The sequence below is a fragment of the Gossypium raimondii genome, chromosome 8 (genome assembly GCF_025698545.1).
Source record: "Gossypium raimondii isolate GPD5lz chromosome 8, ASM2569854v1, whole genome shotgun sequence".
NCBI classification, from domain to species: Eukaryota; Viridiplantae; Streptophyta; class Magnoliopsida; order Malvales; family Malvaceae; genus Gossypium; species Gossypium raimondii.
The window spans coordinates 6,383,542-6,398,760 of record NC_068572.1 but is presented as its reverse complement, the minus strand read 5'-3'; the positions used below and the strand labels follow the sequence as shown (position 1 = coordinate 6,398,760).

Below are 15,219 nucleotides of genomic sequence, written 5' to 3'. Positions count from 1 at the left end.
TAAACTTTTCAAATTTCAATTTGCTTAAGTTTTTTCGTTTCAACGTGTTTTTCTTTAATTTTTTTCATAATTTAAATTCTTCTAAGTAATTTAGTGGAAATTAAATTAAATTAAATGAGAGAAATTATTAAAAAATTGAAATTTTTTATCATACCAAACACTCCTCAATTTTATGCCTTAATAGTTAATATTCTCTCACTTAGGTGAGAGCACTTTCCTTACAATTAATTTAATATTATTAAATAATTTATTTTTAAAAAATACTTTGAATGCACTCATTATTTAAATCCTTTTAATAAAATAAATTAGAGGAATTTAAAAACATAGAAATAAATATTGATTGCATTGTTTGAAAAAGAAAAGAAATTGATTGCATCAAGGTAGTCAGTCAGTAGATGCACTTTTTTTTAATGAAATTGATTAATGTATTGTTTTAGATTTATCGATATTGTTAAAAGTATTTAATATATATACAAATTTAAATAATAATGAATAAATTTAAAATATAAAATATTCATCAATTATATAAAATACTCCTCAATAAACTCTATAAATAAAATTTATTATTCAATAAATTTAAAATTAACAAGAAAAAAAATTGAAAGGTGTGTAAAGGATTTTGTCTTTGGTAATCTAGTGAGTGGAGTATATATATATATTAAATATATTTTGGTTTATATGAATATATATTGAAACTTGAAAGGGAGAATGATTAATACATTGTATGAATGAGACCATATAATTTAGGGGGAGCAAATACCCGTTGTAAGCGATGAAGGATAAGTTTCATTAACACAACAAATACTTCAACTTCAATATTAAATGAACATTATGGTATACTGACAATTTACTCTATCACCACTCAAGTACACCATATTTGTAGTGATTGCAAACAAATAATACGATTTAAATGTGAAAGCATGTCTTAGGAAAAAGAAACTTTGAAGTTTACTTTTTAATATAGTCTTTTTGATTGGTTAGTATAAATTAAGTTTTTCTAATTCTTCTAATTAAGTCTTTAGCATAATAATAAATAGTTTAAATTTTTTATATTTTAATATTATTCATGCATCGGTAAACTATATTTCAATTGATGTGATTAGAATTGAGAACTATACAGATAATTATTAAGAAATAGTGACTTAATAAAGTAATGAGTACTTGAGAGTTCAGAGGACTCTTCACTAAATCCATTTCTTATTAAATAAGATAAAATTGAACTGACAACACATTGAGATCTTCTCTCCAATTCATCATATACAAAAGAAAAAGTTTTTTTTTTGGGGGGGGGGAAGACTAAAAATCAGTGATGAAAATTTCCCATTTATTCTTGATAACTTATTTTTCTTCTTTCTCTTATGTGACAAGTGACTATCAAAAACTACAAATAAAACCCACAATTAAAAGAAGAAGAAACCAAAACCATACATAACAGCTCATATGTATGCCCAAGAATATTCCTGATCAAAAGGCATTCCTGTTGGGCACTGAATTAAGGGAGATGACAATGAATCATCAAGAGCAAGCTCTGATCTGTCACTTAACAAATCCCCCCAAGTGTTATTGAAATCATCATCATCCCACAAGCTCATCTTCTTGTTGTTATTATCATCACTGCTAGTGTTGCAATCAGAGGGCCATTCAAAATCAGGCAACTGCAATTCCTCAAGCAACTTTGAAGAATCACAGGAAGAAGATGTTGATGGTGCAGCAGGGACCAAAATCTCATGTGGTTCAATCAATGGAACTTCATCTGTACAAAAACCATCAACATTGTCCATCATCATCATCATCTCCATTGGGTCAAATAAAGGGCTTCCCATGCTTTTTTCTTCACTTATTGTGGATTGTAATGATGTTTCAGGCTCCTTGGGACTTTTATCAACTACTTGAGACTTTAAACCACCTTTTGAAACTTGATTCTTTTGCTGGGACTGTTGGGGTTCAGTTGTAGTACTAGATAGTGCCTTGTGGGTGAGAGGGTCAATGCCCATTTTCTTCAGTTTCTTCTTTATGTGAGTATTCCAATGGTTCTTTATCTCATTATCAGTTCTTCCAGGGAGATGAGATGCAATTTTAGACCATCTGCACAAATAATTAATCATTTTAGACCCCTTTTTTTTGGGACCATCTCAATGCTCTCTCTACCCTAAATATGTTTTTTTTTTGTAATCAATGCTGGATTTGCATTAAAAAACTCAAAGTCCAAATTTCCAAAGATTAGAGAGAGGGAGAGAGGAAAGGGGCAGTGTATTGGAAAATGAATGTGTAGGAAATTGTTTTCAAGGAAAAGGACTACCAAATAATAATGTCTTCAGTAATGAAATGAGTTGAATCCAAAGGACTATAATCAAACATGGGAAATTGTAGCAAAATAAACATTAAAAAAAGATGGTGAAAGATCAAAGAAAGGGGAAAAAAAACACCTGTTGCCAAGTTGAGCATGAAGATCAATGACCATTTGCTCTTCATATTCAGATAAAAGTCCTCTTTTCAAATCTGGCCTTAGATAATTTGTCCATCTCAGTCTGCAACTTTTCCCACACCTTAACAATCCTGCAATTGCAATGACATATTCAGTGGAAAAGGATACCAGATTTAAGGGAAAAAAGAAGAAAAAACTAAAGATACCCTTTGATTCTTTCCCCAACAACAATTTGAATAAATATGTAAGTTGTTGTTATGATTCTTTGAAAAAAAGAATGGGAGAGAAAATTGAACCTGCAAGCTTAGGAACAGCTCTCCAACAGCATTGGCCATTGGTGAGGATGAAGTTAATAAGCTTCTGATCCTCTTCTGCAGTCCATGGCCCTTTCTTCAACCCAACTTTGTCACAACATGGTTGCCGTCCCATCTTTTTTTTTTTTCCCCTTTCCCAAGTCCTCAACAAATTAGATTTATTCAATTCAACCCAAACTGATGAATGTTATATGAATAAGAAAGAAAAGAAGAGGAAAATAGATTATACAGAGAGAGAGAGAGAGAGAGATACAGTCTTTCAAAGTTTGATGCAAAACAAGGCACAAAAACAAGTTCCCACATTCATATATAAATGAATCAAGCAACCCCACAAAGCTCACCCTCTATTATTTTATTATTTTATTTATTCTTTTTTGGATTATTTTTTTAATCTGGGTTTATACACGTGTGCATCAAATAAGCAACGCGTAAAACATGTGCAATGTCAGCTTCAGAGAGCTCTACTTGATCAAACATTTTTCATTGTTTTGGTTATTTCTTGGGTTTCAAGGGTGAGAGGAACTGTAATTTACCTTGGGACAAGGAAAAAGTAAAAGTAAAACAAAAACCAATAATGTTACTTCTTTGTCTTCTTCAGACATCTATTTACATTTTGGTTTAAAATTAAAAACTCTTACATTGCTTGTAATTGCAGGTTAACTTTTATAAAATGTACATTAATTTGTCTAATTACAGTTTCAGTTTTGGTCCAGTTCCTACCAAAGCCAAAGTGTTGTGTCCAATTCTCTAAGGTATATATATAGAACATGCTTAAGTTGTAATCCAATTAGAAAGGGGGATAAATTTAAGTAGCTTTAGTGAGGATGCATGCAGGGCCTCTATAATGGTATAAAATTTTTAATGGCTCAGCTTGCGACATTGTTATGGTGGCGGAGACTTTTGTCATCATGCATCTTCAAAACCATGTTGTTTAGATTCTTAATTTCAAAGGAAGAAAAGGGAATTTAGGCAGCTTCTAAGTATGCAAAACTGTTAAATCTTACTGCTTCTTTAGGGTCAGGAAATGAAAGTATAGAGATTTAGGAGAAGATACAGAAAACACACTGCTCAAATTGATTAAGTTACTAATTTGATCAGCTTGATTAATTCGATTTTTGTTTTGATTTAAATAAAATAAATTATTAAAATTATAAAAAGTTATAAAATCGAGTTCAACTGTCGTTAAATCTACTTTTTATTTCGGTTTATATTGATTTGCGGTTCAATCGATTTTCTCACTTACTCCTACCTAATATATCAATAGGTCTAGCCTGGTTTCAACAATTATGAAAAGAATATACATTTTGATTTTTTTAAGAAGAAAATATTATTATTAATAGGAACCATGAACAATAATAATACAAAGATATAACATACAGTACAACAGATAAATAAATCACTATAAACTAATGTACAAATGTCATGTCTACATAATAATCTAAAAAAAAAGGGAGAATGACAGATTGACTGTAATTGCAACATTGGAATAATTCAGAAACAAACCAGAGATGCATTAACTTGATCAAATCGCCGAAATTTACATCCTAGCTTCGCCACAATCAAATCAACCTGACAATAAACACTGATCAACCAAGAAAAAATTGCTAAAAGCCCTAAGAGACCCATCGCATTAATGGTGCACAAAATGCCAAGCCTCAGATGGTTTATCCTCCTCCTTATCTTCTTGAATTTATCAACAGCAATATGATCTATCATGATAGAACCTTTTCTAGAACGATTCCTAATGTATCTGACAACACCCTTATGTTGGCAAATCTCACATATATGTTAGAACATGACTAAAAGTTAAAAAGTAAAATAAAACCACATATGCTTTTAAAGAAACTAGATCGAACAAAATAAAAATCATGAAAAATATGGACAACCACGAAACTGTGGACGAAACCACAATAATGTGGACTGAAATTAAAAACAAAATAAAACGATGAAGAAAAAAATGTTGAAGAAAACATGACCAGCAACCAACCTGAAGGCCGGCGGTGCCGTCACCGAAGTAAAGATTTAGTTTGAAAAAAATTGAGCGGATAGGGTTTTTCTATGAAAAGAAAAGAGAGAAAAAAATTATGTATGTTTTTTTGGGATATATTTTCTTACATTTAGATTGTTAAAGTATTTAATATAATTAAATATATTAAGGATTATGATACAATTATGGAATGGTATATTAAATATTAGGTTAAAATATATTCCAAGTTCTGTATTTTCGTGCATTTAGAATTTAGTCCGCTACTTTTATTTCTAGGAATTTAGTCTATCTACTTTTGAATTTAAAATTCAAATCTAATTGTTAACACCATTAAAATTATTTTGTTAAATTCATTGGTGCGACAATTTGAAAATAAAAAATACTCACTTATGTGACCATAAAATGATTTTGTAATAGACATGAATTTAACAAATGAATTTTAACAATGTAATAATTGGACTTGCATCTTTAAATTTGAAAAGTAAAAGACCAAATTCTTAGAAATAAAAGTAGAGACTAAGTTCTAAATATACGAATAGTATAGGGACTAGGAGCATATTTAACCTAAAGATTACGTTAAAATATATAAACATAATTTTGTACAAATTAAAAACAATTCATAATAGTAACAATAATTTTTCTCTTATGGATACAAGTCACTGTAACCAAACCACGTAATGATTTGATCTAATGATTTTACCTTTTATATTAATGTTTTCTCCAAATATGGTATCGAGCTTTCTTGTTTTGTAAATGTAATGATATGCTAATATTAATGCTAGCCAAAAGTACGTATTTAATTTTAGAGTCTATTTTTAAAAACTTGGCGTTCTACTTATAGATCCTAAGAATTATTTATTAACAATTAATATGCTTACTCAACCATTCCTCGACTAAAATAAATTAATCTAAAAAGTATATATGAACTCAATGCAAAAGTAAATAAAATAAAACTTATATAAAATATACACCTAATCAATTGCATTAATAATCGGTAAATAGATTGTTAATGAAACCAGATTACAACTAACTCTACAACTAGTTTGCTTATATCAAATTATATTTGGTTGGTATTTTTATATGATTTTGTTAGATTATTTGTGTGACAAATTAATATGGTATTTTATTGATAGTAAGTAAACTAGTATGTGGAATAATTAGAATTATTTACTAGTATTATCTTTCAATATTTTGTGTAATATGAGATTCAGTTAAATATATGAATAATTGTTATTTTTCCATATATATAAACTATTATTCAAGCTATTATAATAAGAGTATGAGATACATTCTAGTTATCTATATTGTTCCTTTATAACAGGTAACATATACACTATTGCTTTTCTATTGAAGTTTGATTGAATCTCTATTAAAGTTTCACTTACCTTATATATTGAGATATGCAATCACAAAAAGATGTAGGCTAACTTTGTGAAGATTTATCTCAATCCTTTTTAACCTTATCATAAGCCTATTGATTTGATAAAATTAGGATAGATTAGAATGAATTAAAGTTTACTTAGTAAGGTAAGACTCTAACTCTTTATATTGAACCCTTGTTCAACCTTGGAAGATATATTTGTGCTGTAACTTCCCCAACCCGGCCTAGACGTTAAGCTCAAATTCGAGGAATTACATCAGCCACTGAAATGGCCTAATAAACTATCGAAGTTTATAAACAGTCATGTTAAAACATTTGTTTATCTTTGGAAGAAAACTTAGCTTATTTTCAAAAAAAAAAAACTCACGAGTTAACAAAAAAAAATGATTACATAAATTGTTTTCCTTGTAACGGTGGCTACTTTTGAAAACTTAGTTGATTTTCAATCTTTTTATTCCTCCAAAATTTATTTTTAATTTAGCAGTGGAACAGTGATATTCAACTTAGTATTGATTAAATAAAATCATAATTATTCTATGCATATTTAATTCTATGTCCATGTTTCATTATCCTAAATTCTAGTTAAAAACCATGCATGTTAAATAAACTCATAATAGATGCCTCATGCCACAATTCAAATAAAGAGATACAATTCCCAAATTAACAGAATTTCAAATAATAAACCTAAACTACTTTTATAGTAAAAAGGTCAATCCGAGCCAAGTCCGTGTCCTAACCTGGTTGGTTATCTGTAAAGATGAAAATAAAAGAGGAATGAGCTATGAAGCTCACTGTAAGTTTGGTTACAAATAAACCGAAATGAAACTGTAAGCAAAGTACATGGTTAGAAATTCTAAGAATAATTATAATCATAAAGCACTTTAGATTATCGGTTTGTCATATCATCACTTCACGACACTATTTCAGAAAACACAGTTTTAAATGCATATGTTAATGAATGACAATGCAAATTCAATTCATCATAAATGTCGTATCCAACTCTACTATACACCTCAATTATGAGTTCCCTATAACTCATCTACCATACCACTCCAAGTTGTGGATGAACCACCGCTGATTCATAGATATATTGCCATTTGTTATGGATACACAATGTAATTGCAGATAAAAGTTGCCACTGGGTTTGTAAAAATATCGAGATTTTAGATAAAAACATTTGCAGCTAAACTGCCACTTGGTTCGTGATTCGAACCACATATTTGCAGTTACTGCCACTTATTGTAAGTGTACAACATGTTTGCAGATTTTATGAACTGTCGTTCTTCCTCCATACAAATCATCCCGTCCTATGCAATACAATACAGTATACTTTATAACATAATAAGGCAAAAATATGTAGGCATGCTTAACACTTATTTTGTTCAATCACTAGTAATAGACATGTTCATCATGTATTCAGTGGGGTGATAACAGTGTTAACACTCACAATTTATCAATAACACTTAACAGTAGGCATGATTAATATCACATATTTATTCATAGCATCGTAGTGATTCGGTTAATCAATATCAATAAAGGCATTATAATAGTAGCAATTCAGGCATATAAATCGTGGATTTCCGTATAAACATTAATGCAAAGATCAATTAAATGCACACAAACTTTTAGGAACAATTTAGGGATCAAGCAGAGACTAAAGTGAACATAACATAAATTTCTGGGCGAAACTATAAAATAGGGGGCACATGGCTATGTAGCTAGGCCATGTGGGGTGTTATAGGTCATGTGGAAGGGGTTACACGACCATGTAACAGGCTGTGGCCGTGTGACAAATGCAAAAATTAACCTACAGGAGGGACATGGTTGTGTGGAAGGGTCTTGGCCGTGTGGTTCATGAACTAACCTAGGATTTCCAAGGACAAGGTCGTGGAGGGCGTGTGGTCCACCCGTATAGTTCACACACCCATGTGGCAAACCTTGTGGCCCTATTCCTAGACACAATTTGCCCCGATTCGCTTGTAAAATAATACACACCTTTCATCAAAATCTCGAACGACGTTCCTCACGCTCAAATCTAGTTTGATGCACCTAAAACGGGTTCTTTAAACGACAATTTCACACGGGTTAACTTTTGATTTCCATGATTTTTCAAGATTTTTCGATTTTAATGAAAGATTTGTTAAGAACCGTGAAAAATGATCTAATTGATTTGAAAGATTAATTTCAGATAAAAATTCTATGAAATTTGGGGTTTAGATTTTAGAATGAGATGTACTTATCGAACTTGATGAAATTACGGAGGTTATCAATGATGGATTCAACAATCAGTAGAGAATCGATTTATCAGAGACTGATTTGATATTGAAAGCAAAAATAATTTTAGCAATGGAGAGAAAATTCGATGCGAGGATGGAAAAGAAATATGATAAGAAATAGGGAGAGAAAGGAGAAATTCTAATTGGAATGGAAAAAGAAACATAATCCTAGTGTAATTAGGGAAAAAATGACTAAATAGCTAGGGTTTTCCCCTATTTTGCCGAAATAAAATTGAAATTGAAAGAGTTTTCCAAATGTGGTGGCTTAAACCTAGTTCAATAAGGTAAAGGAGCAAGTGCTTAACCATTAAGCTGTTGCCCATTTCTTAATAAGTTGTACTCCAAATAATATTTATTTTAGTGTGATTTTTTGTCATAGTTTGTTAAAAATAAAAAGCAAAAAAATCAGAAAGAAGTGAATAGAATCTAAATCATTTCTTGATTATTTTTTACAACTAACTCTCTATATTTTAAGGCGTGACAGCAGTTAATTTACATGTTTTGTTGGCACTTTTTGACTTGATGATTATGTTTATTTTTGTGCAACTATTTAATGGATCTTGGACAATAAAATTTTGTGGCATAATTAAAGAGGTTTTCAATTAAGCAAAGAAACTTGACAAAAGTCTAGTGCGATTCATTTTCCTTATTTATGGAGCTATGTAATCAAGACTTTTATGGATGAACATTCTAGCTTTATTTTATTTTATAGTAAGTGATTTAATTGAAGGAGAAATGCAAAAAAAAAAAAAATTCATTCTAGTTTATAAAGGATAATAATTCCTATTTCAATAAGACTTGAGTTTCGACTGTGATATAAAAATCCAAAGTACACATTCCAGTTCATGTAATATTATTTTATTAATATTGTTAAGTTTTCATTAGGAAAAGCCCTAGGTTTAGTTTAAGTTTAGATGGATTGCGCGATTTATTTCAGTGAGATTGAAAATAGCAATAGTGGTGAGATTAATTACTGTAGCAGTGAGACTAAAATCAATAGTGAAATATGTATTTGGATTCAAAAACAGTGGTAGCGGTGAGATAAGAGTAAAAATGACCATTAATGACATAATATTAAAATGATGGTATATAACTTCAAAAAAATGTTGAACTTAAAAAATTATATATAATAAAAAATAAAAAAATAAAATCAGGTATATATTAAATAATAAAATATAAATATTAAAAATTTTAATCATTGACATAATTTTTTAAAGGTACAATAATAAATAAATAATCCAAATGTTGAACTTAATTTGCTTTAGTACAGAAGTGGAATAACCCAAATCCCTTGGACTCGGCAAAGAAAGGAGCAAATGGGCTTGGGAAGGAACAGAGAAGATAGAAGTCGAAACTGTCGCATTATGAAAGCCCTCTGGGCCTAGTTTTTATGTTTGGTCAACTTCTGTAATTAGCTCCTGTAATTTTATTATCTTGTGAAATTAGTCTTTATATTTTAATTTTAGCAACTTTAGTCCTTATCCTTCACAAGTTCGTATATTTCAATTCAATAAAATTTTTTTAAATTTTTTTTTGAACAATTTCATTATACATTCTGATTATATTTATTCTTTTTGACATAATATTTAAAACTACCCATAGCCCTTCCCCAAACCATTAATAAGAGGATAATGCATTCTAGCACACTCAAACTCATATCCTTCTACATTGTCAATAATGCCCATGCCAATCGAGCTAAGACTCAATGCTCAATTCAATAATTAAATCCTGTTAGCTTGTGCCCTTAAAATTGATGAATTGACAATAAACAATCGATAAGCATGACACGTCACATCAAAATCAGATCACTAATACCAAGTCACAATAAAAAAATGAAAAAAATACAAAAGTTTTCTTAAATATATGAAACAAATTATAAATCATCTAAAATTTAAGATTTTTGATATTATAATTTTCTTTGAATTTTAAAAAATACATACATAATAAAATTTTAGAAATTTTAGAAAAATTGTAAAAAATCTAAAATTCAAAACATATTCTACAATTATAGAAAAAATTTATGTATTAATTAAAACTATATCAAAACTATTATAAATTCAAAAATAGTAATTTATATATATTTACAAATATTACTAAAATAAAATGTTACATTATTATTTTTCCTAAAATTAAAAAAATTACCAGATTGACACCGTCATTTTTATCCAAAATTATTATTTTTCCAATATTCCTGTCATTTTTGAAAAGGAAATTTAATAATTATATTTTAATTTTCTTGAAAAATTACCTTCATTTTCATAAGAATAAAATTTTTGGAAATTTTTATCATAAATTTAATAAAAAATCCATTTTTAAATTTATAATTTTAAACTTTTGAATATTTTTATGTTAATAATTATTTGAAATGGTGGTTAGAGCTCTAATATGGTACTTATTATTGTAATTATTAAAACATATTTTTATAAGTTCATTTTCTTTCAAATTTAAGAATTTTTAGGATTCTCTAGAAAATACAAAAAATCATATATGTTTTAAATTATTAAATAATTACTTTAAATATTTTATATTTTCTAAAAATTATAACTTGTGGTTTTATATATATATATATATATTTGAAATTATGATTTTAATTTTTTTAAATTTTAGAATTTTGGTAGAATTTTTAGTGTTTTTTTAGAATTTTACCTATCTATTATATTATATAAAAGCATGAGTATGGAGAAACTTTTGAATTGACAAGAATACCACCTATTTTTCATTATATTACTAATTTGACATTAAAAATAAGTTTTTTTAATAATAGAGTTTTTATTCATTTGAACATTGTAGATGAGTTAAAGTTGAATTTAAAAAATTAAGAATAATTAATACTAATTAATTAGTAATAATATATAAAATTTTTGGAACCTAAGAATTGCTTTAAAAAATAGAGTGCTTAAGTGGTGACCAAAGTGACAGCGGAAGTGGACACTTCAGATGACACTGCATAAAACACAACAAAAATAAAGGACAATGAATTGTTTACATATTTCAACGTCTCTAAGTTTGTGGAACCTAGCTCAGTGAGTAAATCCACTATGTTCAATCCAAATATAATAAGTGAATTAGGTCCTAGCACACATCGATATAACTACCTCACTTTTGTACCTAAAGACCTAAATCACTCACCTTTCAATTTTCCCTCTTGAGAACTTAGGTTGTAAGACCAAGCAACAAACTTGTTTTACACTCTCAATGCATTCTCACAAAAGTGTTCCTCAATGAACAAATGAGCACTCTCAACTCTACTTTTTTCTAACTTACATAAGCCTCTAATATATAAGTGTTTAAGGCTTACTAAGATAAAAATCAATTACAATGACGATCCCACTAAAATAGTCTCATAAAAAGGCTTTACAAATATCCTCATAAAGTCAAGAAAAAAATTAAAGATCTTTCAGATAAGTCTTCAAATCATCAAGCCAATCTCTACAAAATAAGGGATCTGATTTGCTTAATTCAGATTGATTCAATCTTTAAGGATTTGTTGCTCTACAAGATGAATATTCAAGTGTGAGTCAACACATGTCCACAAAATCATCGAAGTTATTGCCCAACTGATTTTGTTGAAAGGATTATCAACTCAAAAAATAGCAAGTTATGTTTCCTGTTGCAATGCCAACTATAGTTGCTGCTTTCGTTGGCAATTCGACAGTCACTTAAAAATATTTGCCTCAACAATAAAGCATCTATCAAGGTTGAACAAGTCTTCCATATTTAAAGCACAAATTCGTTTCCATAAAGTACCCTTTAATCCATCTTGAGTTGCCCAAATATCATCAAATCAATTATCCTTAATACAAGAATACAAAAAAGCATAAAATTAGCATATATCTTATTGTATTGCATATATCAATATATAAAATAAGTATGTAACCTCCCCAACCCGGTCTAAACGTTATGGCCAAATCCTAGAGGCTACATTAGCCACAGAAATGGCTAAAAAACTCTAAACTTTTTGTGAAAAAAACCCCTAACTCGTCTAATTTTTTAAATCATAGTTGCTTCTCAGGTTGAGTTAAAACATTCATTTTATAGGTCATTCCATCCTTAGAATTCATCATATTAATAAAGTAAGTGACTTTGTAAAACCATACTATCGACGACTCTTTTCGTAAAATCATGATCACACTCATTGTAGAGGAAATAAATCGTGTCAGATTTACTTAGTCCAAATAGCATGCATTTACCGATTATTAAGTCTGAACTATTTAAACATGTGATGCAAGTATAAAATACTTCCCCAAAATAAAAAGTTACCAAGCCCCGGTCTAGTTTAATAATTTACAGTCCAAAAACTAGTAGAAAAATTATAAAGAAATTATTTAATATAAAAAATAGTCCTATGTTCAAGAGTCGTCTGCATGCCAAGTCCGATCCTAGTTTTGAGCATTACCTGAGAAGTAGGAAACTAAGGGATGAGCTTAAGAAAGCTCAGTGTGAGTCTCACCAAAAGTAGACATGCAAACAATTAGAATATCCAACGTCATAGTAAACAACACATAGTTACCATGGCATAACAAATTATGTATATGACATGCTTAGTCAAAATGGTGCAATAATCCTACCCATCCATTTGTTACACACCACAAGTTTCCCAAAACCCGTCTACCGAACTCCAAACAGTGCGAGCCAAAGCTCGCTGTGGTTAAACCACCAGTAATAGTAAAACAAAATAACTGCCAGTATAAGTGCAAACAGTACTGCCAATGTTGTGGTCAAGCCACTAGTACAACAGGATAATACACTGGTAATAGTTGTGAACAAACAACAGTTTTTGTAGATAAAAGCTGCCAGCAAATGCGATTAAATCGCCCAATCTCCTCAGTACTCCGGTGTAGTAAAGCAGGATAATACACTGTTAACAATCTGATAATCAACTAAACTGTAGCTTTGATACCACTAAATTTAACACCCATAACCCGTTATTGTCGTTAGAATAGGGTTACAGAATATTACCGTACAATTTAGAACATCCTATAATAATAACCTTCAATTCATCAAATTAATTAACAATATTCATAAATGATTCAAAATGAAGCAATACATACATTCACGGGTCTTAAACCGAACCTACGAGGCCTTAAAATAGTTTAGAAGCAATTAAGGACCAATTTGGAACAAAACAGGAGATTTGGGGAAAAAATAAAAAATTTCCAAAATAGGGGTCAGACGGTCGTGTGACAGAGCCCAGACCATGTGGCTCTAGACATGACCATGTGGTTATCCCACACACTAGTATGTATCTCACATGCCCGTGTGTATGGGCCGTATAACTCTCTGACTTAGTTCACACGACTGTGTCGTAGGCTGTGTGCCCACTCGTGTGAACCCTGCACCTAACACGCTAGGGGCACACGCCCATGTGGGCTGCTTGTATGTGACACACAGTCGTGTGACAGCCCCTGTCCCAGGCCGTGTGTACCCAAAAGTGACCGAGCCAAAAGTGACCAAAATCGTGCTCACTTTTTATCCAATTACATAGGTACCTAAGCCAACTCTTGGCACATGATCACAATACAATAACCACACCTAAATACAACCAAAACATACCAATTCCAACCATCTAAGACCAAACCAAAGGGTCATACATGAAGATAAAAAATAATGCTCATACCCAAACATTGTCATTTTATATCACCTACAAGTCAAAACATACACACCAACTAATCTATCTCAATCTCATTATATCATACTTAAACATGATACTTACCATTCCTTGGACAAATACTCAAGCTCAACCTTGAGTTTAACAAGCATACTATATAAGGTTACCATTCCACAATATCCAACTGTTGGATCGCCGGCACCCCTACGACGCAGCGGAAAAATTTAATAATCGGTGACCTTAACCACGGATCCATGTGTGAGGAACGAATCGGGGTGAAAAGGGTTACGAAATTACCTAATGTCTGTTCTGAGTAGACAACAACTTTTCAACAATGTGTAGTTTGATCTACAATCGAACCAAGCCGCAATCTATCTAGACTCCGACCTCTACGTAATCCACCCAGTTGACTACGAACGGAAGAAATCCCCAAAACAGTTTTGAAAGTAATTTTTCTTTGGCGGCTGCTAGACCAAAAATAAAGAAAAACGGGATTCTTATATCCTATTATTTTAGGGTTTTTAGGAATTAAATAAATATAATAATATTTTAAATCGAAAATTATAATTACATTAATTATAATATAATTTCGGTAAACCATATATTTATTTGAATTCATATGCTAACCAAATTCATGTCCTCATTATGCGTACAACAAACTTGTACATAATGTGTTGGAAATTTGATTACCGAATTAAATTAATTCTATAATTAATTTAATTCAAGTGAAACCCAAAAATAATACCAACTATGGTTTATTCCGTTCATTTCAACTATAGGGTGTGACCTTGTAGGTTCCTGTAACGTTAGCAGTAATACTAGAACGATTCCAATGTTACAAACAATGAGTGGCATCTAGCAATGCATCATTGCTACCTAAGTCGCAAGAGATCATGATTTGACATAACCTTTTTTTTCTTTTATGATTAACCTTTTATGCAATAATCCTTAAGTCCTTTATCTTTGGATTGGACACAAGTCATGGAATAGTCACACTTGTATAGTTCATTCCATGTTCCTTGATACCTTAAGCAGACTACAATATACAAATAAGTATGACATCTCATATCAACTTATTTAAGCATGGCCATGCATTTCTAGTCTCACTTAATCAAGTGGCACACGATATTACTCCCATTATGTAGGAGGGACTTATTCTATATCGACCAACCATATCCCTCTACATCGATTGTGGTATATCCAACATCAACCTTTATAGAACAACCAG

At 30.3% G+C, this 15,219-nt stretch overlaps 1 protein-coding gene across 1 annotated transcript; it reads right to left on the bottom strand.

Annotated features, from left to right (window-relative positions):
• Positions 1–1,146: 1,146 nt before the first annotated feature.
• LOC105790553 (transcription factor MYB20) lies at positions 1,147–3,004 on the bottom strand. The gene is made up of 3 exons (XM_012618209.2): positions 2,722–3,004; positions 2,427–2,556; positions 1,147–2,085 (listed from the first exon to the last, which is right to left on the bottom strand). Exons 1-3 carry the CDS (start codon positions 2,852–2,854, stop codon positions 1,437–1,439), a joined length of 912 nt encoding a protein of 303 aa, XP_012473663.1. The 5' UTR covers positions 2,855–3,004; the 3' UTR covers positions 1,147–1,436.
• Between the last annotated feature and the right edge of the window lie 12,215 nt (positions 3,005–15,219).

Bases quoted from the DNA above. Each gene is read 5' to 3' on its own strand.
- LOC105790553 (XM_012618209.2), bottom strand. From the start codon at position 2,854: ATGGGACGGCAACCATGTTGTGACAAAGTTGGGTTGAAGAAAGGGCCA. The intron at 2,557-2,721 runs GTTCAATTTTCT...TTGCAATTGCAG, and splicing joins AGCTGTTCCTAAGCTTGCAG to GATTGTTAAGGTGTGGGAAA. The intron at 2,086-2,426 runs GTGTTTTTTTTC...TTATTTGTGCAG, and splicing joins CATGCTCAACTTGGCAACAG to ATGGTCTAAAATTGCATCTC.